This window comes from Filicampus tigris, chromosome 12 (assembly GCF_054856515.1).
Source record: "Filicampus tigris isolate MCC_2025a chromosome 12, RoL_Ftig_1.0, whole genome shotgun sequence".
In the NCBI taxonomy this organism is placed as follows: Eukaryota; Metazoa; Chordata; class Actinopteri; order Syngnathiformes; family Syngnathidae; genus Filicampus; species Filicampus tigris.
Window position 1 is genome coordinate 11239367 of NC_141228.1, and position 23555 is coordinate 11262921.

The 23555-nt window shown below is 39.4% G+C and overlaps 4 protein-coding genes across 6 annotated transcripts; 3 read left to right on the forward strand and 1 right to left on the reverse strand.

Moving 5' to 3' along the window:
- The first annotated feature begins 1127 nt into the window (after positions 1 to 1127).
- Positions 1128 to 8351, forward strand: dnase2b (deoxyribonuclease II beta). 2 transcript variants are annotated; one of them, XM_086047696.1, is made up of 7 exons: positions 1128 to 1190; positions 1481 to 1591; positions 1719 to 1893; positions 2205 to 2283; positions 5226 to 5387; positions 6657 to 6854; positions 7644 to 8351. In XM_086047696.1, exons 2-7 carry the CDS (start codon positions 1497 to 1499, stop codon positions 7976 to 7978), a joined length of 1044 nt encoding a protein of 347 aa, XP_085903822.1. In that variant the 5' UTR covers positions 1128 to 1190; positions 1481 to 1496; the 3' UTR covers positions 7979 to 8351. The 2 variants fall into 2 exon arrangements, with proteins under 2 accessions (XP_085903822.1, XP_085903821.1); XM_086047695.1 differs by lacking the exon at positions 1128 to 1190 and having other exon boundaries at positions 1373 to 1591.
- A 581-nt stretch (positions 8352 to 8932) lies between these two features.
- Positions 8933 to 14625, forward strand: rpf1 (ribosome production factor 1 homolog). The gene is made up of 9 exons (XM_086047813.1): positions 8933 to 9274; positions 9634 to 9690; positions 9947 to 10027; positions 10107 to 10202; positions 10281 to 10434; positions 11555 to 11637; positions 11844 to 12025; positions 12114 to 12240; positions 14041 to 14625. The coding sequence occupies exons 1-9, from the start codon at positions 9038 to 9040 to the stop codon at positions 14080 to 14082; spliced, it is 1059 nt and encodes a 352-aa protein (XP_085903939.1). The 5' UTR covers positions 8933 to 9037; the 3' UTR covers positions 14083 to 14625.
- On the reverse strand, positions 14227 to 15731 carry LOC147138333 (guanine nucleotide-binding protein G(I)/G(S)/G(O) subunit gamma-5). Its single transcript, XM_086047814.1, has 3 exons — positions 15538 to 15731; positions 15284 to 15428; positions 14227 to 15204 (listed from the first exon to the last, which is right to left on the reverse strand). Exons 1-2 carry the CDS (start codon positions 15616 to 15618, stop codon positions 15303 to 15305), a joined length of 207 nt encoding a protein of 68 aa, XP_085903940.1. The 5' UTR covers positions 15619 to 15731; the 3' UTR covers positions 14227 to 15204; positions 15284 to 15302.
- Positions 15732 to 16595: 864 nt separating this feature from the next.
- spata1 (spermatogenesis associated 1) lies at positions 16596 to 23527 on the forward strand. Of its 2 annotated transcripts, XR_015089011.1 has the most exons (13): positions 16596 to 16765; positions 16850 to 16956; positions 17847 to 17964; positions 18075 to 18128; positions 18527 to 18854; positions 19536 to 19662; positions 19750 to 19810; positions 19895 to 20012; positions 20089 to 20214; positions 21607 to 21782; positions 21936 to 22034; positions 22122 to 22352; positions 23173 to 23527. XR_015089011.1 is itself a non-coding variant. In XM_086047583.1 (12 exons), exons 1-12 carry the CDS (start codon positions 16685 to 16687, stop codon positions 22263 to 22265), a joined length of 1539 nt encoding a protein of 512 aa, XP_085903709.1. In that variant the 5' UTR covers positions 16596 to 16684; the 3' UTR covers positions 22266 to 23527. The 2 variants fall into 2 exon arrangements, 1 of the variants encoding a protein (XP_085903709.1); XM_086047583.1 differs by having other exon boundaries at positions 22122 to 23527.
- Positions 23528 to 23555: the final 28 nt, after the last annotated feature.

Genomic DNA, 23555 nt, shown 5'->3' on the forward strand with positions numbered 1-23555 from the left:
TAAGAAACAAGGCAAAGTGTGCAAACTGTGAAATTGACTCCACGCGGACGTGTCTGTGCAAACTCTCCAAATAGTTGAGTGAGACAAATTCATTATTTTAGTACCCCTGTTCACCAGGTTTCCTTTGACAGTATATGCTGTGTTATATCAAAATAATAACGTGAAATATCTTTTGCTATAATAATTTTCATATAGTTTGAAACTTTCCATTAGAATAGTAATTCTGGAGCACTTGTGTCATGGTGAGCTGGAGCCTATGCTGACCTGGGCGAAGGGTGGTGTACACCTTGGACTGGTTGTCAGCCAATCGCAGTGCACATATAGACCAACAATCACACTCAGATTAACCCCTATGAACAATTTCAATTAACCTATCATAACACCTTTTTGGAATAAGGGAGGAAGCTATTATCACCAGTTAATAATTGAAGGAAGAAGCACATGGCTGATCACCAATCAGTGATTCAGGAAAGTGGTCAAACATACATGGCACATTGTTCCCTCTCTGGAAATACAAATCCCAATTAAATTGGGATGTTGTGTAAAATTAAAATGTTGTTTTTCTTTGCAAATATTATCTCATTTTGAATATGATGCCTCCAACACATTCCTAGAAAGCTGGGACAGGGGCAACAAAACATTGGGTACATTGGGTGAAGAATGCTAAAAAAAAAAAAAAAGCACTTGTTTGGAACATTCCACAGGTGAACAGGTTAATTGGAAACATGTGAGTGTCATGATCGGGCATAAAAAGAGCATCCCCGAAATGCTCAGTTGTTCACAAGCAAGGATGGGGTGCGGCTCACCACTTTCTGAACAACTGCATGAGCAAATAGTCCAACAGATTAAGAACATTCTTCAATGTATGATTCTGAGGAATTTCGAGATTTAGTCTTCTACGGTCCATTATATCATCAAAAGAAATATCTGCACAAAACCGGCAAGGCTGTGCTGTGGTCTGACGAGTCCGCATTTCAAGTTGTTTTTTGGAAATCATGTCCTAAAGGCCAAAGAGAAAAAGGGCCATCTGTATGGTTATAAATTCAGTGTGCTTGCCCATGGAATGGGTAACGTGCACATCTGTGAAAGCACCATTAAACATGTTCAACTTTTCACTCTTCTGTAGCTAAACTACACATCAAAATTTGGGGGAAATTGTCCAGAAATGTTCCACCCAAAGGCAACTTGTGGTACGTAAAAGCATAAACAATTGGACAATGCCTGATTGACAACTTAGCTTTATTTTGGGGGGCGGGGCGGGAATGCACATATAGTATGAAGTAAACATATCCCAGAGTGTTAAACCTACTGCAGAGTCAGTCAAGCCACTGTCATGGGACTGATTGTATTGCATCACTTCCTTTTTTTTTGCATTGTGTTGTAGCTGTGTAGTGACCACTTTCAAAATTGTTTTCTCATCGGCCATAGGTTCAGAGGAGGTTTAAACTTTTTTTTTTCTTTTTGGTCCACTCATCTGTAGACACCTAGAGATTGCAATGGCCACAGCATTAAGTATTTTGGTGCTTTTGGCCGTCACTGTGTGTGATGCTGCTATTTCCTGCCAGAATGAAGCTGGCGAGCCTGTCGACTGGTGAGCTGATAAATGTATTCAGACAAGAATAATAAGATCACTGTGTTCTAATTGATTTCTTGTTTTATATATCCTGAACATTTTGGTTTGTCCTTGCATGAAATCACTGTCTAATAATCTGCTGCAGGTTCATCATCTACAAGCTGCCAACATACAAAATTGGTGAAGTGGGTAGTGGGGTGGACTACATGTACCTGGACCCCACCGTAGGGACCTGGCAACTTAGTAAATTCATGGTTAATACTAGTCAAGGAGCCATCGGAAACACCCTCAACCAGCTTTACAGCAAAGCCATTAACAAGGTGATGTTCGTTATTCCTTCATTCTCCTGAATTATACACTGGTTCTTCAGTGTAGGCAAATTTGACATCTTAGAGGAAGCATTCTTTTTTTCCCAACAGGGAACTGTAGCTTCTGCTATAAAGTGCTAAAATTAGTACTTCCCTGTACTGTTTGCTTTCAGCAGAATTGTGCATATTATAATATTATCATATTATTGTGCATATTATCACTGTCTGTAATGAAATATTGTATCTGTATCTATCTACTGTATATAATCAGGATTGGGACTTTTATATTTAGACAGGCTGAAAATGTGCTGTATTTTCCTCAGTCTAGCAGCTCTGCTTATGCCCTCTACAATGATTCACCACCTCTCCTCAAATACCTCCAAGGATATGGACACACAAAAGGTACCGTGGCAAGAAGCTGTGATCTTCTAGGGGAACATCTGAGTGGATGCTGTTAAATTGTTGATGTAAATGCCTTCAGATTTTGCCACATCTCAACCACAAGGACCTTCTGCAGTAGCTAGGAGCATTTTGCGGATGTGTTTCCGTCATGGGAATAGGGTTCTAAATTTAGTCCGGCGGTAATTTATCCACTCTACAGTATAGACTCCCTGCTTTGCGGGTAGTACTTATAGGATCAGGATTTTTTTTTCTGCAGTGCTGAACATGTCTGATCTGACAAAACTCATTTTATTTGGATAAATCCGCAGTACACTCACTGCTGTTTTGATTTACAAGTTTTGCAAGATGGATGCTCATCATGGGTTATTTGCATATGATTTGATCAATAAGAAAATAAGGAATACCCAACTGAATTCCATTTGAATTTTTTTTATCTTTTTACTGATTGGGTGAATTATTGGCAGTTCCTTATTGGCATGAGTCATCATTCAAAAGTTAGTAATGGTTTCTAAGGAAAACATGTTCTACTTTTAATGTAAAAAATGTCAAATGTTATGTCTCCCTGGCCCAAATGCTTTGCATTTCATGCTTTACAACATGTTTTCTTAGGATGCTAATTATATTTTTGGATGTATATGATCCCACCGCCACCCCCACTTTTGTTTAATATTACTTTTCCATGAAAACTAACATGTCTTAAGACTTCCTTTTCTTTTGGTTCTTTTACAAATGGTTCATCTTTTTCACTTAAGCTGTCTATACCGTTAATGAAACTAGAGGTAGCCTCTTTATGTTGTTGCAATACACCACAGGGATTTGCGGTCCGAAGTGCCAGGATGTGGCAGCCATTTTGCATTCAACTAATAGCAGACTGCAAAATAGATTATGTTTTTTCTGAGGTATTTATGAATTTTTGAACGTGTCAGCACAATTGTCTTTACCATTTTTATGAATGTATGAAGTCAAGAGTGTAATGGGTAGTTTGGATGATTAATGCACTTATGTATCGGCAGCGTTTGAAGAGCAAAGCATGGATTGCGCAACTCATATGTTTGCTATGAAGCTGTTTATGTCCATCCATCCATCCACGTTCTGTATTTACTATCATGCGCTTTTGTCGTTTACAGTACTGTTATACAAGAAGTGTATTTCAGTGGGCCGCCACCATTTGCTTTGTCAGTGGGTTCTATCAACAAAGCTGCGGCAAAAATTTAAGTCGTTTGCATTGTTTATTATTTTTCCCATTTAAGTGAAGATATCTTGTTCAATGACATTTTACCTAAAATTTAAAATCATCAATAACTTTTTGAAAATAGGACTTCAATTAACAGCTATTTCAGCATGAGAGACATTTACTTATATAAAACCATGGCAACCAAGACGACATTAAAAAAAAAGTTGCAAAATTTTGAAAAACAAAATGTTTTACCAACATTTTCCCCTTATTGACTCATTCACTACCAATGATGTATTTATTTCACTTATCACAGTCCAGCCATTCAATCCCAGGAATTTATTTATATTTTTTTTTCAAACACTAGGATAAAAGAGGTTTTGAAAATGTCTGGCAGACAGCGAAATATAGGCAGACAGCGTCTAGACAGACAGCAAAATACAGGCAAATAGGAATGGTCGTCTGAAATGTAGGTAAAGAAAGCTAAAATTTGATTCTTTTTTTTTTTTTTTTTTTTTTGAATGAATGAAAGACATTTGGCCCTGATCACTGATGGACCCAATGCCATATTAGGACCCGGACCAATTATTTCAGGCTCGTGCCTGAACAACTAACAATAGACCTGTTGGAAGTCTCTGAGGCAGAGAGAGACGAGCAGTTCACTCAAGGTAAATTGCATACTGCCCATTACCTGTTAGATTTTCTCACGTTAATGTTTGATTATATTGTTGTTACCCTAGCTAAATGTTAAACTATTTGGCTTGTTAGCTAACCAGCTGTAACATCAGCTGTTTTTTAACCTCTAAAAGTGTTTTATTGTAATTCATAAGAAAAAAGTGTTTTCATAAATGGCGAATACAAAACAACCATTAATATGATGTTTGCATTCCAATGCAAATTTGAAACAGGTTATCACATATACTTGTGCTACAAGTATAACCTGGGACAAACAATTACCTGAGGTCACTGCGGGACATGCAGTGATCAGCCTGGACCAGCATGGCCGACGTACAGTACGCAAGGGCAGAGGGGAATTTTAGTGTGTACCTGTGTCAGAAAATCAAACTGGGCCACCGGGCTGGACTAATGGCTGTCTGTATTGCTTTGCAATGTGGAACTACAGCACGCATTCCTAGAATTTGAAGAAGAAAAGCCCAGAAAAGTCAAACGGCAGGTGTCTTTAGTAAGCAACAGGTCACCATAAATCACGTAGTACATCTACCAGACATTTCTTGGCCGAGAGTCAGCCTTTGTAATGTAGTGTGACATTTTAGAAGCAGAATTGATCAATATGATGTCAGGGCAGAAAAGACTTCTAAAAACTTCTGATGACTTTGGTTCACACCAGGTGCGATTCTAAGATCAAAAAGGTGCTCACAGTTTTGCCAGAGCACATCCAAGACACACACACACACACACACACAATTAGAGTTTCAATAACAATGGGCATCGTCAGTTTGCTCGTCAGTAGCACGTCAGCTTTAATACTAACACATTATCGGTTCGGTGAGTTACTGAATTTTTGTTGATAAAATTTTATGTTTCTACCAAGTACTATATAACTTGTCAAAAAAAGGATCTATCAAAATTTGTGGGTGCTTGGATTTATTATAGGGATGCTTGAGCACCCCCCAAAATTGCCTTGACATGCCTATGATTCACACACTTGGATGAAAACTTTTGCATCCTGTGTGCGTGCGTGTGGGTGTGTGTGCGTGTAGGAGTATCATTTATACCTACATTCAGAATTGTTTTCTGCTTCCAACAGGGGTACTGCTATTTGACACTTCCCAAGGCTTCTGGATTTCTCACAGCATTCCTCATTTCCCTTCTTTCCCAGAGATGGGTTACCTCTACCCATCTTCGGGAAAAGTCAACGGGCAGACAGCTTTGTGTGTGAGCCTCCACTACGACCAATTCCTCAATGTCAGTGAGTGAACCCTGAACAAAGAGAAGGCCTTCTTTTCTACATAATGCTAAACAAGGAATCCACGCACGCACGCACACAGAGGTGAAGTCAGTTGTAAATGACTAATCAAAATATCACATTTTTCGCCATGACGCCCGGTTGAGTGGTCTCTGACTACTTCATTGCATCTGTGACACAACTACAGTACAGTACGGTAGTAGAGCTACTACTACTTCACCTACTTTGTTACTTATACAGTAGGTGACACAACAAGAATTATAATAAAGGAATTTAATGCAGTAAACGATCTTTTGATGAACTGTTTACAAGTACACATATCGTTACTGCTGCTTTACTCTGATTTGTAGTCCATTCCACCAAATTAGTGCCATTTGCTTGTTGAAACTCTTACAAACTAAACTTACATTTCTGTCTTTATTCATCTCTCAGTCTGATAATAAACATATTGAACTACTCAAAATGCGTATTGGCCCATCTCGGGGATTTTTTCAATCAGTGTTTTATTGTACTGACACTTATCATTTGAGTAATAAGGCAGGAGTGAGTTTTTAGAAATGCATGAAATACAGTCACATGATCTTTATAATAGCTTTTTGGCACCAAGCACACTGCAGTGGTCAACAAAAAGATTATTTTAAACATTTGTTCTTTACTTCATTTTACCAAAGTGCTTATCCTTACTAGGGTTATCAAAAAGTACTTTATGTAAGAGGCAACCATCATAGTTGAAATATCAAACACAGAAAAATAAATAACTTCCTTTTGGCCTTCCCATGATCTGCGCTGGACTGGATTTGAATGATGCAACTTCCTGTGGATTATGTGACTTGTAAAATCTTGCATTTTTTTATTTAAAGAGGGTGATGTGTTACATTAGGGTACAGGACTGAATGAAACCCCAAATTTCATGTGCTTTTAAGAAAATAAACTTCAAGTATGGTTGGTATAAGGAGGACACAATTAAAAAAAAAACATTTCTAAAGGATTTATTCATTCATTCATACATGTTCTTAACCGCTTACCGTAAATTATTATGTCATGGTTAGTCTAATTCAGGCGGCAAAATGTTTTTTGATAATTGCTTATTAAAACTTTAAGATGCAAAATACATGAACTGATATAGATTGAATACATGACTTTTAACACTATTTTCACTGTATTCAAACACACATTCTTAATGTTTTCTATCATCTTATATTTTTATAAAATCAACTTTGTCCTCATAAATATTTTCTAATGCTGGTTATCTCTGATTTTCCCCAATGACAGCACAGCATCTGGTGTATCTTTTCCCACGCTTCTACAACTGCTCCATCCCCTCTGCATTTGCTACCAAACTGCCTGAGCTGGCCCAGCTATGTGCTGGCCACAGGCCAAAAGCGCCTTCGGATAAGAGAATGGGTCAGCTCTTCTCCCTGCAAGGAGAGATGTTTTTCACTTTTGCCAAAACTGAACGTTTTGTGGATGGTAAGGTAATTTTCTTGGTCAGTTTTATGTATTTTTACTTTGGTCATACACATGGATGAAATTGTTGGTACCCTTCAAATATGCAGTCTGGAGAAGGCACTCTTCAAATCTCAGACTGTCAAGACTAAAAGTCTCAACGAGGGTTACAAAAATCGTTTTGAACGCAGTGATTATCTCAAAAATTTTGTACAATAAAACAGGAGGTTGCGGATACTGTCATTTTGGTCCAGGCCATTTTCAATAAGAACAACATTTTTTTTTAAAGATAATTCTATTACACAACAAAAATAAAACAATGCCTGGTTTTAATTGGTTGATTTTCAGTTAGTTCTTTTCTTAACGTTTGTCAGTTTGAAGTAATTTTTTAGTGGTCATTGTAGGTGTTTATTTCATCAGCAGTGGAGTACCAACAAGTGTAAGAACTATCAATACACTCCTGCTGCTCGTAGTTGCGTACCACTCATAATCAAGTGCAGAAACACTATCACTATAGTACAGACAGAATCAGCATCACCCCACCCTTGCAACACTAAGATGTCAAAAAGGCCATTCTCATTTATCAAATGTGCTGTCATCATTGAGTCAATGTAAAATAATTGAATCTTGTCAAAATGCATTTTAAATGAATGAAATCAACACACAAGCTTCTTACACAATCTTAATTGAATCAGGTAGTGCCATTACAGTACAGTAAGCGGTTCAGAAAATTATGAGTGGGGCAAATGGGTGGATACATATTCACAGTACATTATTTTAACCACAACTGAATTAATTTCTGACTTCATCCAGACATCTATGCTGGCTGGGTGGCTCAGGCCCTGAATACGGACTTGTTGGTGGAGACCTGGCAGAGACAAGGCCATGATCTGCCTTCCAATTGCTCCATGCTCAATCACGTCATGAACATTAAGAGGATCCGTCTTCCCGAATCCGTCCCGTTCCATTCTAAGTACGACCACTCCAAGTGGTGCGTATCGTGGGCTTATGAGAAGCACTTGACCTGCGTGGGGGACCTGAACAGGGAGGTTTCCCAAATGTGGCGCGGTGGAGGGCTACTGTGCTCCTACAACACTTTGATTCACAATGCTTTCAGGCAGGTGGTGGACTGGTACATTGGATGTTGAATTAAAGCCATTCTTGTATTGCTTTGATTTTTATTGGATGGGCCTTTGTCTAAATTTCATTGATAGGTCAATTAATCCATCCCTCAATTTCCTACTGTTGCTTTTGCTCCATTAATTGAGCAATTTATTTTCAATATAATTTTGAAATGGAGGAAAATTCTCTAAATGTTGTGACATCCCGGATTCATGCAATTAAGCAGAATAATACTATATTGTGGTTGCTAGCCTCCCCATAGTCAACACCATGTTCTTTTCGGTCAGCAAACTGAATCAGGAGCACCTCTGATGTTTGCTGTCAATTGATGTGATTCATCAATAATCAATTCAATCAACGGTGCACTTAACAATGAAAAATAAATGATAAATGGACCTATCCCTAATATTTATTCATGCATGCTTTAGCATTGAATCTTAAATGTGTATATGTTCGTGCACTTTTAAATTGATTGTGAGTTTGCATGACGTGACACAATAGTTTTCTGGAAGGCCTGTGGTTAGGTCATCAGATGGTGAGATGCTCACATGGTCCGACTCCTAACTGTCACATTAAAGGGAGTACTGTACTGTACTGTACTGTACTGTACTGTACTGTACTGTACTGGACTGGACTGGACTGGACTGGACTGTACTGTACTGGACTGTACTGTACTGTACTGTACTTCTAAAATGACAGCAGTGATAACAGTATTGGGGGGGCAAAGGTTATGTGACAATAGTATCATTGTCTCTTTTGTAATCTTTTTTTTCTTGGTTTTCTTTGTATTACTTTTTTGATACTAGAAAAATATTTTTCAAGAAAAAAGATTTGAAAGACTTTAAAAAGAAAAAGATACTACTGTATACTGCATCTACTTTAGCACCCCTTGTATTTTTGGATATCAATTTCAGTTAGTGAAATTGCTTCATTCGATGCTTTACACCCTTCTCGCCACAAGGGGTTGCATGTTTTCAACAAGTGAGAATTGTGTGACTCGGAAGTGAATAACGAAATTAGCGGATATAGCAGTAGCCACACACGTGAAGTACACTCGTCGTTTCAGTAAACACTGCTCGAGGAGAATGGATATCACCGAGGTTCCCGTGTCGCAGAAAGGTAAAAGCAAGAAAAAGACGAATAAAAGTGATAAGATGAAGAGCGCAGAACAACCAGACAAGATGGTAACCGACGTCGTGGAAGTGAAAGAAGAGAATACGGAGGCGAGCGTCAACTTCCCACCGACGTTCAGTGTGTCAGAAATCAAGAATAAACAGAGACGACACTTAATGTTTATGAAACTAAAACAGGAGAAAAAAAAGGTAAATTCCTTAACATGGCTCCATCGCTTTTTAGCACATCGCCGGTGTTCTTTACATGATGTAAATTAACGGACACGTAACGTGAAAGCTGCAAGCATAAGAATATATCTTATAGCGTATGCCATTAGCCTACTTAGTAGAGTAGCCAAAGGTTCTACTCAAGTAACATTATTGTTACGTAAGAATAATTACTCATGTAAAAGTAAAGAGTAGTCCTGAGAATTACACGGTAATAATGCAAGTGTGAGGCGTGTTTCACGAGTGACACTTTGCCTGAAAAATGACATTCCATGAAGCTGCATGCTGACATTCCATTGTCCTTTTAATATATAGCAATATGTTTTCTCTTTGTATTTCAGCAAAAGCTAGAGCTGAAGAAAAAGAGGAAAAGACAAGAAAAACTTTTGGGTGACAAGGTATGTTTTTGCTTCTTTTATTTTAAAATCTGCACCAAACACGTTTGTTCTCTTTTTATATGGTGAAGTGAAATAATGATTAAATGTTCATATCCGAGGTGCATAGTTGGCTCAAATCTGCTCTTGATATTGGGAAATGGGTGTTTAAATATATACATGTAAAATACTCAAAAAATGCAAAAAAATGTACATAAGTGATAAGAGTAAGTCAGTTTATGTTTGGTGCTATTTTCAATTCTTTGTCATTCTTTTGAAGGCACCACCTAAACAAGTCCCCAAGACGATCGAAAACCAGAGAGTGTACGATGAAACGACTGTTGACCCGGAAGACGACGAGGTGTAGCCATGCTTCTTTAACTCATCTTAGGTCATATGATGAATTTTGCTTCATCCCTGTTGTTTTGGGTCCTATTCAGGTTGCGTTCGATGAGGCAACAGATGAATTTTCTGCCTACTTCAATGGCCTAACAAACCCCAAAGTGCTCATCACAACGTCAGACAGACCCAGAGGGGTGAGCGCATGTTTGTCCTTCGTGTGATCGCCAGTTCTGTTTTTCAAACACTGAACGGTACTCCTATGTTTCTCATAGAGGACAGTGAAGTTCTGCAAGCAGCTGGCCACCGTGATCCCAAATGCTCATGTCTACTACAGAAGAGGCTTGGCCCTCAAGAAGATCATTCCCCAATGTGTCGCTAGGGACTTCACATTCCTCATCGTCATCAACGAGGACCGCAAAGTGCCAAGTATCCTTTCTCCGGAAGAACGCCACTAACTCGTGTCCTATTAGAAAAAGGCAACGAATCCAGACTGCTAAGACAGAGACGTTCTTATAGAAAAGATTGAAAATTGATAGTTTTGTCTTTTGGCAATTTTTTGGGGGCTGCGGAGGCGAGGCTGCTACGTTCACACAAACTGCGGTGGGAGCATTTTTGGCGGCGCGTTTCAATTGGAGTCAATGTAGTTCCAGCAGGCAGGCGCGGTTGCATGCCGGGCGGTGCGAATGATGCGTTTGCAGCTGCGGGGCGCGGAGTGAAGCACCGAAAAGCTGTCCATTCACCCTATTCGTCGCGTATTAAACAATTTAACTTTTTTTGCCATTCCGCCTCGTGGCAGCCAACCAGCATCGGGCATACTACGTGACTACATCACACACACAGCCAAACAGAGCCAGAGCTCGAAGGTCCCCCGTACACTGCGGTGTGTCACACACAGCCAAACAGAGCCACTGTAAAAACTGTTAAACAAAAAAAAGCAGCCGAGTGAACAGGACGCTGTTTGGCTGTGTGTGATGTAGATGCCCGATGCTGATTGGCTGCCGAGACGAAATGGCCAAAAAGTTTATTTGTTTAATACGCGACGACGTCCCACCGCTCCAAAAGCATCATTCATGCCGCGCCGCAGCAACCAATTGAAACGCGGCGCCAGAAACGCTCCCACCGCAGTTGGTGTGAACGTAGCATTGTCTGCTGTGTGGGGTTTGCATCTTGTAATACTGTATATGCCATGAAAAGGTACCTCGCCGAGGGGAGCATGGCCAAAAGTTTCAACACAACCAACTTTATCCGACATTTGAAGAACAAGCAATTGGGAGACTATGGGGAGTTTACGAGGCTCACTGCATTGAATAAAGTCAAGGCGAGCAGACGGCGTATTCTGCAACTTGTTATGCATGATGCGTTACTGTCACAGCGCACTATAGTCACCATCAATAAATGGAGAAATATACAGCTATTCCATGTGATCAGTATCGGCCGATCTCACTCATGCATGATCGGTATCGGTGTCATAAAACCTGATCGGAACATCCCTAATTCAATGTGTAAAATGGAGCTCCTTTCAGCTTTCTTAACTCCAACTCTTAAGATGGTTTGGTTCTTTGTCACCTGCCTGAAGGGCCCACTGCACACTTCAAGGTCAGCAGTGTTCGACTACGGAAGGAGATGAAGGCAAGTAGTTTATATGTCTGCATTTCTGGCGGTAATATTGAAAGTTGCTAGAAATTGTAGCAATAGGTTTTTTTAAATGTTTGTGAAATTGTCATGTTGTTCCTGGCCAAGTTGCTTAATAGTTCTATCAATCTGACTAGCTGTTGTTTGGATCAATTGGAGAGCATGTATCTTGCCAACACGATTGTGCTGTTTTGTGACCACAGAGACGAGGTAAGGACCCAACGGAGCACACCCCAGAAGTGATCTTGAACAACTTCACCACACGTTTGGGCCACAGCATCGGCCGGTTGTTTGCTGCTCTTTTCCCACAAAATCCTGAGTTTGTGGGTCGGCAAGTGGCCACCTTCCACAACCAGCGAGACTTCATCTTTTTCCGGTTTCACAGGTGAGCATTTGATGAGGAACCACACACCCCGTCACTTGGTTGCCATGATTTAATGGCCGCTTATCCTGTGATTGCTATGTGTGTCAAGATACATCTTCAAGAATGAGAAAAAGGCCGGCATTCAGGAATTAGGTCCTCGCTTCACTCTGAAGCTTCGCTCTCTGCAGAAAGGCACCTTCGATTCGAAGTTTGGCGAGTACGAGTGGGTCCTCAAGGTAAGAGCGTATGCATTTCATCTCATCTAGTCGATGCCGCAGTAGCTATGGCAGTTCCCCGTTTCTACCGTATCCTACAGTCGCATGTACTTGTCTGACTTTCTGCTGCTGTCACTCAATGAAAGAAAGCAAAAAAAAAAAATACCATTAGTGTAATGTACCGCACAAGTAAGTAAAAAAAGTAAATCAGTCGGTTTGCTTCTTTGTACTCTTATGTGACAGTTAAGAATCAGATGCATGAGGAACATTATATAACTTTAATTACTTATAATCAGGGTCCACATAAAAATGTAGGTGTGCTTCCCAAATGAGTATCAGAGGTTGTTGTTTGGTGATCAAATTTTTTCCCATCCCACCGACCTTATGGATGACCTTAAAAACCCTAGAACACTAACGTTAAAATTAGCAACACCATCACTGACGTCGGGTACATTTAACCCCGATATGAGATCCAGGATAAAATACAGTTTTCATCAATTTATGTAAAAGTACAACATTGTATGCTAAATTAGAAGTTGTCTTCTTTAATTTCCCAATACAAAATATCACATGAAAAAAATTATGTGGGTGAAAATAACCCGACGTCAAAATGTTGCTCTGTTTACTTAGCCTCCTTGTCCTATGAGTGTTTTGGCCAAGGTTCTGTATATTTGTGAATTTTATTTCATGAAACCCTGACAGTGGATGGTATCGTAAATGATGACTTCATAGTTACAAGCATGCGAATGAGCACACACGCACTTGTGTGTACCCCTAGACACCCCACAGAATTTTTTGGGGACTATGCCCCTGATTAAATTCATGATTAACACAGTTAAGTTAGCACGTTGCAGTTTTAGTTTCTCACATTGTACCTTCGAAAAATTAATTGCCCAAGCCTGACTTGTGATATGAGACCCTGTGATCAGCTTGCTGATTAAGCACAGTTCTCTAGTGGCAGCGGTCCAGTGCCCAATCTTTTTTTGCACCACGGACCGCTTTAATGGAAAGACTTATTTTGACAGACAGTCGAAGCGGCGGCGCAGTGGGACTGAGCAGATCACTGCAATATGTGTGGTACTTAAAGCGGAAGTCAACCCAAACATATTTTTTTCAAGAATATGTTCCCAGCAGTCCCACTAGTTGAAACATGGCATTCTGATTAATTTTTGCATTTGTGGAATATAAGTTAAGCAGCAAAATGCACTCGTTTTAGCCATCTCTGGGGGCGGCCATTTTGTCTTCTGTCGACTGAAAATGACATCTCAACTGCTCTCAACAACCAATCACGGCTCAGATTCAGAAAACAGGTCAGCCGTGATTGGTCGTTGTGAGCAGTTGTGATGTCATTTCAGTTGACAAGACAAAATGGCCGCCCCCAGAGATGGTTAAAAATGAGTGGATTAACACTTATTCCGCAAACGCAATATTTATCAGAATGCCTTGTTTCAACTAGTGGGCTTGCATAGAACATATTCTTGAAAAATATTTGTTTGCGTTGACTTCCCCTTTATATAAGCACTGACTCAGTCAAATCAAATTTGGTGCGCACATTAATATTTTCCCTACGTATGCGCAACACTGTGGTGCATCCCTGGTTATAAAAGTTAGTCTATGTAGTTTTTTCTTTTTGTTCTCGTATGACAATTAAGGAAGTAACTGGGATTTTCCCTTATTTCAATGGCAAACATTGTTCTAAAGCCAAACAAATTGGACATAACCAAGAAGAGAGGAACAAATGGTTTTGCCTAGATGCTTCCTCTTGGCTTGGTATTAAAGTTAAAAGGCCTTATCACTAATGTGTTTTCCTTCTGTTTGTAGCGCCATGAAATGGATGCCTGCAGGCGCAAATTCCAACTGTGAAGGCAAAACCATCCCTCCTGTGATTATGCAAGGACCTCTGCTTATCCCATAGTTGTTTGTGGTTTCATTCAAATGATTCATTGTGGATTTTAAGACTTTGTGACTAACTGGTGAGAGTAGCTACAGTCTCGATTACACACTCAATACAGAAAAACAGATTTTATTGTTCTTGCTTTTAACACACTACAAGGTGTGAATCATATTTACTGATGTTCAGCCCATTTTCGAAAAGGTGCCTCCTTGCTACAACCATGCCCCAAAGAGCAAATAACAATACAATACACATTATATCATGTATTAAAACTGTTCATAACTCTTGTGTAAAACAGCACGTGGTACTACATGGTTTGTTATATTCACACTTGAACAATCGTAAATACCGTTATTGGGATAACTGTTCTGTATGAGTTTTCAGATTTATGTTGGTTGCAAAACAAAACATTTATGGAAATATAATTTTTAGAGACCAAGAGCGAAATGTGTTATTTATTCTTTAAGTCAGCCATGAAAACTGTACAATAAACAAGGCACGTGTTGGCGGTACATGACATTTTTTTTATGTACAGAAGGTCCACAATTGACGATGCTCACAACACAATGACATTTCAAAGTCCGGCAAAGAAGCAGAAGAATGTCAGCGGCATAAAGGCATACTAACTTTATTACTGTTTTATTTGATGGGTTTATATTTTACCTAGGACTCTTCCATACAAATTTTTACTGTAAATAAGACATTTTGAGGTTACAAATGGCGCGTGCATTAGTATATGAATAGAAGGTCACGCCGCACAAGAAGGTCTGCTTTGTTACAAGTTCTGATTACCATATTAAATTTGTTTTATATTTATTGCAGAGAAGTGTTTGTCATACTAATATTTACTGTAGTTATGACTTTATGACTGTGCTAGCGTAGGTTCCGCTTGGGTACAACATCTCATTATGTCACCACCATAAACCAAGTAAGTTGTTAATCACGCATAAAATGCGAGGAAAATCATATTATAAGCACCTGGAAATGTTTACTTGTGAAATGTTTACAAAGGTAAAAAAAAAAAAAAAGGTTTCCCTAACACTCCTGGGGCTATTCCAGTCCATCTCCACAAAGCACCACACTCCGAAGACCTGTAGGAAGATCACAAAAATGAACGCTTTGCAAAAGACTGTTTTGAAAAAGTGTTCAAAGGGGCAGTGTGGGACTCACAGGGGCCAAGGCGTCGCTGTTATAGGAAGGAACAGACTTTCTGCGGTCTGAACGGGTTGTTACTGGATGACATACCGGTGAGCAGCGGGTCATGCTGGGCGTTCTGAAGACAAAACTGCTGCAAGTCAGCCGCGGCCAAGGACACCTGACGATAACCAAAACTGGACATTTAGTGATCTTGGTCAAACTGTCGGATCTGTAAAGCGAAACAACACTCGAGAAACGCCCTAACTACCATTGGGCGTCGTTTTTACCTTTACTCTGTTTATTCCCGCTTCAAAACGAAGTTGTTGGACAATTTTCTTCATCGCTACGATGCTGGATGACCCCGACATTTTTGTTTTGAATTGATCGATTTTAGTTTAGGAAAAAAATTGTAAAGTTTAGTTCCTAAAACTTGTTGACCAGCCAGCGACGAATACACTTCCGGTTTGTTGGGAGGCGTGCTTTTGAGTGGTGCCTTCAAGGTTTTGAAATATTGTTGGAATTGATACTTTTCTCGTAACAAATGCGCAAAGAAATAAGTCGTCAATCATAAAGATTGTGATTCGGTTTGTGTAATAGGTTGTTAAATTTGTTTAATTTTGGTAATGTGATTGAAACACTGGAGAATTTTTTTTTTAGTGGGAAAGTACGCCTCTAAAATAATTCCTGCAATTCTTTAGGTACATGAACGCCACGCAAGTGGAACTACCTCTTGTGCTGCCTCTTGTGGTACAAATCGCAACAGAGTACAGTAGCCTACTGTAAATTGCTACTGCTGACTAATGACTATCTCACCATGCCTGTGTAAAATGTATACAAAGTCTTGGTGTCTAATTTGGCCGACTGGGTGTCCTAACAGAGTACTATATTAGTTTGAGGGGATGCATATTTATTTTTAAAACCATTTTAATGTGAGTTTTTTTTCTCCCCTTAAGATTTTTATTTGTGTAGGTTATAGGCCACATTAAAAGTGGAAAAACGGTTAAATTAATTATCTTAGTCTCATCTTTTATACAACAAAAACCTGACATTTGAACAAGGGTGTGTCGACTTTTTATATCTACCGTGGCTGTACTTTCTACTCCGTACTTTGTCAGAATAGTGTTGTACTTTATTTCGCTTAAGTAAAGGAGTGGAATCAGTACTGTACTACTGTTTTTAGTGGACTTTAAAATAAAATAATTAACGCAAGTATCTGTACTCCTACTTACGTACTAAGTGTGACTTTCGCTACCTCTGCAACCAGAGCAACCAATTCTGGCACTCTCATAAAAGAATCTCGTGTGTGTGTGTGTGTGTGTGTGTGTGTGTGTGTGGAGCCACGATAGTGCCAAGTTAACTCACAATAGTCCACGCCTCTCTGAGTCAAACAACACATCATTAAAAACACAGCGTTTTTCTGTGTGAGGAGCACACATGTGCATGCTTGCACTGATGAAGATGGAGCTGTCGTGTGAATCTGTTTATACCGCGGATAGGAGACCAATCAGTTGCAAGGTATGTTCACATTGCATGAAAGACAAATCATCTCTTACAACACTGGAGCACTTTTTCATTGTTTGCTGTGTGCGTGTTGTTCAGTTCGTGGAGCTCCATGTTCTCTATGTGCCAGACGACCAGTGGAATGTGAAGCTGAACAAAGTTCCAGCAGAAGCCACGGAGAGTTTCATATCTGCAGGCTTCATCAGGTCATATTTGTTGTTTTTTTGCATGGAACCAATTGAAAATATATCAATTTAAAGCATGCAATAATTTTCAAGGTACATTTTTATTTATTTTTTTGGATTATTATTCAGCAGTGAAATACTATTAATTCCACATTCCAAACGGGGCAGCAACATGCCTGAAGAAATGTGGGCAGTTTAAAAAAAGAAGTTCTGAGAAAAAGTCAAATATTGTAAATATAAAAAAAAAAAAAACATATATAAGAAGTGAAAAGTCAGCCATGATGGTCAATATCAAAATTGCAGATTTTAAAACATTTTTTGTCACAATTTTGTTGAGTGAATTTCAGAACAGCAAATGTCACACACTCTCTCTCTCCCTCTTCTTGGGTAACCGCTCACTCCTTCCTTCCTTCTCTCTTTCTTTCTCCTCCCCCCTCTCTCACTCCCCTCACCAACACCTCCTTCTCTCCCGCTTTCCTTTCTCCCTCTCCCCTTGTCTCTCTCACTCTCCTTTCATCTCTCTCCCTCACTCACACTTCTTACCACCGTCTTCTTCCCGCTTTCTCATTCACTCTCTCTCCCTCCCTCCACCCTCCCTTGCACCCCATGTCCCTCCATTTCTCTCCCCCTTTTTCTCCCCACATTCTCTTTGTTTCTCACCTCCCCCCGCCTCTCGCCCTCTCTCTCCTCTCTACAGTACAGCGTACTGTATATTGTAGGACCGACTGCTATGAGTGCCAAATGTTGTATCTTATTGTATTTACTCTTCACTGAAGCATATGTTTGAAAAAGAAATACTTCAGCTTCAAAAAAACGTAATTTTTTTATATAGTACTGGTTTAAGAACCCAAACTAACGTGGTCATTGTCACTCCCAATGCGTGTTGTGTAAAATTATTTTTGCTGATTTAGGGTTTACCCTGAGGTCACCCTGAAAGCTCTGAGACGTGAACTGGGGGAGCTTCTGGGCGCAGAGAGGAGTGTGGACAAATTCTCCTTCTTGAAGTGCGTGGGCCGCAGCTTGGCTCTGGTGAGTGCAGGTGATGTCACACGATGCAAGAGCAGTTACAGGTAAGTGTGTGTTCTGGGTGTAATGTCTTTTTTTTTTTTAACCCTTTGCTTTTGTCTGTTGTGTGTCAGGTCAAAAGTAAGCAGGAGAAGGATATGAAAGCAAAAACGTTCGCTCCACCGTATGTATGTAAAACACGAGTCATATTCATGTTTTTGTCTTTTGAACAATCCCTGATTGTAATTATTTCCTCTGCCAAACATGGTAGGCTGACTGACATTTCTTAAGAAAATTTCACAACATCTGGCCACCATCAGTTCACGTGGTTCCCTCAGTCCTTTCTGTTTTGTGCTCATATTTTCCATTTTCACTGTTGATAATTTGCCAAATTTATTAACCCACGTGTGAGGTGTGTGTAGTTGACTTTGCAAAGCAGTACGAGCGCAGTACTTCTACAATATATAAGTCCATAAATGCTAGATCACTATGCAACCTAATTAATAAAACAGTAAAATAACAATAAAGAGAAACTGTTCATTTCTTTACGTTATTTATTATGTCATTACTGTATATGTGTGTTCAGGCTGCCCAGCCGGAGCTTTACCTGCTACCCACAGTGGAGAATGAGAGCAGCCTTTCCTCCCATTTGCTCAGTCCAAACACCAGCAGCAGCTCCCCGGACCCCCCGACCTATTACCCCCTCAAGACGTGGAGCTCGCCAGCCGAGACAAAAGAACCTGTGAAGTTCCCCCTCATCACCCAGTCTTCCCACCAGCTTGTTCCCCCCTCTAGCTTGGAGGAGGAGGAGGAGGAGGAAGAGGAAGATGATGAAGAAGAGCAGGGTTACAGCTCCTCAGAGGGAGGACATGGTGGTGAGCTGAGAAAGTTCAACAATGAAACTCAGAATAAAGGTGAAAATAAATGTTTGTTCTTTTACATTTGTATTGAGGACTCAATGCAATTTTTTTGGTTCTCAAGTGGAAGCTTACCTAGAATGGTGGATGACACAATGAGACAATTAACGTTATCGTCATCATTATATTCCTTAGTTCTTTGTATATTGATTAGATGGACCAGAGATGGGCAGTTTAAATGATGGAGGGGGCCACAAATTTTCATCGATGCTACTGAGACGCCACATAGGACCACACACACTTCTTAAACAGATGTCTGACAAAAATGCAATTTTAAATATGGACAAAACATGTGTATGCATAGTAGTATCTAAATATATTACATTTCTAAATGCAAAGATCCAGTCAACAACAAAGTGTTTGAACAATGAAAAAAATAACCACATACTGGCGATTTTTTCCCCCCCAGTGCAAAAGGCTCTCATGCGTAAAAATTACAATTGAAGAACGGCACAAAACTGCTGCACAGGCAAACCAACATGAAGAACTAATTTTGTGCATTTTTTCCACAAAAATCAACTCACTCAATATTGTAATATTATTAATGTACTATGTTTTTCCTGCATGTCATTTCAAATACGTAATAACTGATAAGGCCTACTTAACGTAAAATCAGTTTACAATTGACCACCATTGGAATGCTTTGGGGAAAATCCTTGACATGCACTTTGTGTAAAGGCGGCTTGGCTCAGGTGAAGGAGCATCCCCAAGAGGAAGAAACGTGCAGAAAGAAGAACCTGCAAGGAAGCAGAGTGGCCAAAGATTCAGGAGCTGTGGAGTCGGTGGAGGATGCAGATTCAGACAGGCAATGAACTGGGCACCCACTTCACTGTACACTATGTGCTTATTCTTTAGAGAGCTGTCAACACATGTCCTGTTCTTCTATCTGCAGGCTCGGGAAATCACGAGATGTGCACACATTTCAGTCCCTCAGGATGAAAACAACGAGTGGGGTAAGGTTTGAAATGCATCTTTTAAAACAGGATGTTCCATGCGCGGAAATTTATGAAGATCCATTGTTTCTATTTGTTGTAAAGGCGACGGAAAGCCCGGTTGTGTTCTCCCGACCCATCCGCTGCACCTCTCCCCCTCCTGGTCTAGACCTGACCATGACAACTCACAAGCCTATTATTTCCACCGTCATCCCGACGAACAGTAAGCCATCACGTTTGGAAAACGGCTCACATGAGGGATATTCGCTCACATGTGAAACAATGTTTGTCTCTTCTAGGAGAAGAGCTCATAGAGGAAATCAAGCTGGTGAAGGAGGAGAGGAAGCAATTAGAGTGGAAAAGGCAGGAGTTGCTCAGGAAAGGGAAAGATTTGTTGGCCCAGAACAGGCACCGCAGGAATCAAGGTGGTGGAAAACATAATAAACTTTCACAGTCTATTAAGTTTCTTGATTGAGTGTGGCCTTAAAACAAGTCTTTGGGGCACTCCTCTATAAATGGTTTCAATCTGTCGGTTATTTTAATTCAGTGATACAGACCCAACTTTTTGGACTATTTAATATTTGGGGGTCTGGTCAAAATTCATACCATTATGAATAAAGCCAAGTAAAAGTAACCTTTTAAAATGTTTTTTTCATTTTTTTATCATTAAAATAAAATAAAATTAGCTGGTCAAATATTATCATATCAATTGAATTAAGTCACTCAGTGGACCACTACCCAGCCACTGAAGGTCCCAATCCCGGATTTTAAAAAAAATAGGAACAAAATGGGTCGGTTGTATCAGGGAGGGCATTTGGTTAAAAAAAATAAATAAATAAATGACATCATAGTACTTGATGTGGCAACTCATGAATGGAAAAGCTGAAAGGCGCAACAACAAAAAAGTAAAATGATCTGATTGCTGATGGTATTTTTTTAAATAAAATAATTGAAATTATACAAAATTAAATTGGTTCATCTTTTTTTTTTAATAATTAGTGTAAATAATCTGTGTAAAACAATATTGTTTTTTCAGAAAATTCAACGTGTTTGTCAAATATTTAAAATCAATACAAATAAGTTCATTTTAAATTTAGATGTTTTCATGAATATCATAAAGTAATTGATAATAAATAATTGATTATTTTCACAAATGTCATAAAGTAATTGACTCCTGATGGGACAAGCTGAAAGTCGTCACAACAGGGAAGTAAACTAATCCGGTTGCGCATTGTATGTTTTTAATGAAATCATGTAATAAAATTGTACTCATGCCATCAAGTATTTTAAATTGTCAATACAAATTAGTTTGTAAAACATTTTAAAATATAATCTAAATTCAATACCATACATGAATTTGATTATTTTCAAAAATGTTGTAAAACAAATGACAAAAATACTGTAATTTGATTGTACAATTTTAATAAATTAAAATAATTGTATCAAATACTAGAGCTTATAAAAAATATATGTACTTGCAATTATATCCAGTATAGTAAGTTAGTTACCAAAGTGGGATAAAAAAAACTGTATTTGTACTGTATATAGTTGGATCAAATATTTTGTTTTTAAAGGTAATCGTATTTCAATTTCATTATTTACACACACAAAAATAATAGAAATAGCCTGTGTTTTAATGTTTAACAGGATTTGGCGGCCCTGTTTGTGCCCTGAGGAACCCCTTATACACAAATAACTTTTCAGAGCATTAAGATTTGCAAGGCTCTGTCTGAAATACTGTTTGTCACTTTTACTAACATGTACAACCCCCCCCCCCCCCCCCCCCCCCCCCACACACACACACACTGATTTACAAGCCCGAGACAGCTGGAAAAAAAAGTATTTTGACACCAAGAAGGCCACTGCACCTTTGGAAGAAGCACTGAGGAATGTGCGGCAAGAACTGGAGACGTTCTACAGCAAACTCCTGCAACAGCTCCATGCCAGGGATAACAGGGGCAAGCCGCAAAAGCAAGGAAGAGCCTCTGAAAAGGTGCGCTCAAATTGATCGGGAAAAATATCACAATCTGTCTAATACACTTGGCCTGAAGTTGTTACAAACAGATGAAGCAAAAGTATCCTTAAGTACAAGTGCATTCATAAAGTATTTGTAGCTTGTTACTAAGTTGGCAACACTTGTGTTTAGAATGAGCTCATCATTCAGATCCTGACAGAGAGCCACAACATCGACAACCTGAAGAGGAAGGTGGAAGACGCCAAGATGAAGCTGGTGACAGAGATCAAGGTAAATCTCAAAGTAAAAGTAGCTTATATAGTGAAACACCAGAGGTCCTTCACTGAACGTCATGTCTTCCAACAAACCCTGCTATAGCTGAGGAAACAGGCTGCCACGGAACTGAAGGCACTAAAGGTGGAGCTGTCCCAGAAGAAGACTCAGTCAGTCCATCAGGGGCCTGCGGCATCTCTGAGCTTTGTAGCGCGAGATAAAGCAAAACTCCAAAACAGCTCCAACTGAGGAGGACTTTTTTTTCTTCTATACAGGAACACTTGGCGAGTTACTCCTGCCACAATAGCCATAGACAGCCACTGTGTATTCCACCAGGTATCCTGAGATAATAGTATTAACAGAATAATGTGCTACATGTGTATCTGTATTGTTTCAAATGAGCTAGTTAGCTTGTTTGCAGCAAAATACAGTACAGTAAATAGCTATTATATATGCAGTAGGTATACATGTACATCATAATCATACTCATGTTACATTTAGAAAATAGAGTGGTGCCTTGAGATACAATTGACTTTTTTCGCTTTGACTTGCGAGCAAAAAAATTCAGGTAGAAGCATTGTATGGTGGCTGTGAACTCAATTCACTTCACAACAATCAGCGGTTTGGCAGATGAACTGAACTGAACTGACTGGCTGTGAACTGTCAAAGTAAACATCAAATTATAGAATTAAAGGTGCATTCAAAACAACCACATGGCTTTGCCTTTTGACAGTTGATTTGGCGTAGTGCTAACAAACAATGCAAAATGCAAAATGCCATGCGATTGGCTCACAAGTTGCATTGATGTTGCAGTCTTATAGCATGGCAAGGTGGTCTGGAGACCAAGCCCTTCACGGGCTCGGCCTTGGTTCAAAATGAGCCGTCCAATCAAATGTGTTTACTTGCTGTGAATTATCCTTCGTAAGCAACCGCAGTCTTCGGCGGCAGAAGTCCATCCTCGTAACATTCAAAATGGTGCGTGGGAGGGACGAGAGTTTGTTTCATTCAGCATTAATCTCAGTTTTATAATGACCAAAAACACAGAGTCATTAAAACCCCAGCACTGCAAGCATTAATTTCAAAAGAAGAGATTTTTTTCTTTCCACGTCATGTCTGCTCTTCACTGATTGGTTCATTTTGCTGTCTGTTTGCTCAGGTTTGCCCCGTCTCAGAAATGTGCTTGATGCGACTACCCACCAGACTCAATCGCTGGTATAGCAATGAGTCTGGATTTCCAGGCTAGCAGTGTTCTAACCCTTTAATCAATGGATATTTGAACACAAACGGTGCGTCAACACATGTAGACTCTCAATCTAAAAGTATGCATACATGCATTACCCTTTCCAAAGAAATGACTAACATTACTGCAGTTTACTGTGTCAGTTGTGTGTGTGGGGAACTGTGTCTGCCAATTAATCAATGAATTAATCATGATAAACAAACTATTTAATTATGTACAGTCATTTAATGATCTTACTCGTGTATGTTCTTATAAAGTACAATATTATCAAGTGCTGTTTTTTTTTTCATTAAAAGACA

Bases quoted from the DNA above. Each gene is read 5' to 3' on its own strand.
- spata1 (XM_086047583.1), top strand. From the start codon at position 16,685: ATGTGCATGCTTGCACTGATGAAGATGGAGCTGTCGTGTGAATCTGTT. The intron at 19,663-19,749 runs GCAATGAACTGG...TTCTATCTGCAG, and splicing joins GAGGATGCAGATTCAGACAG to GCTCGGGAAATCACGAGATG. The intron at 21,783-21,935 runs GTGCGCTCAAAT...ACTTGTGTTTAG, and splicing joins AAGGAAGAGCCTCTGAAAAG to AATGAGCTCATCATTCAGAT.
- dnase2b (XM_086047696.1), top strand. From the start codon at position 1,497: ATGGCCACAGCATTAAGTATTTTGGTGCTTTTGGCCGTCACTGTGTGT. The intron at 1,592-1,718 runs GTGAGCTGATAA...AATCTGCTGCAG, and splicing joins GCTGGCGAGCCTGTCGACTG to GTTCATCATCTACAAGCTGC. The intron at 6,855-7,643 runs GTAAGGTAATTT...GACTTCATCCAG, and splicing joins AACTGAACGTTTTGTGGATG to ACATCTATGCTGGCTGGGTG.
- LOC147138333 (XM_086047814.1), bottom strand. From the start codon at position 15,618: ATGTCGGGGTCATCCAGCATCGTAGCGATGAAGAAAATTGTCCAACAA. The intron at 15,429-15,537 runs GTAAAAACGACG...GGTTATCGTCAG, and splicing joins CGGGAATAAACAGAGTAAAG to GTGTCCTTGGCCGCGGCTGA.
- rpf1 (XM_086047813.1), top strand. From the start codon at position 9,038: ATGGATATCACCGAGGTTCCCGTGTCGCAGAAAGGTAAAAGCAAGAAA. The intron at 10,203-10,280 runs GTGAGCGCATGT...TGTTTCTCATAG, and splicing joins CGTCAGACAGACCCAGAGGG to AGGACAGTGAAGTTCTGCAA. The intron at 10,435-11,554 runs GTATCCTTTCTC...CCAACTCTTAAG, and splicing joins CGAGGACCGCAAAGTGCCAA to ATGGTTTGGTTCTTTGTCAC.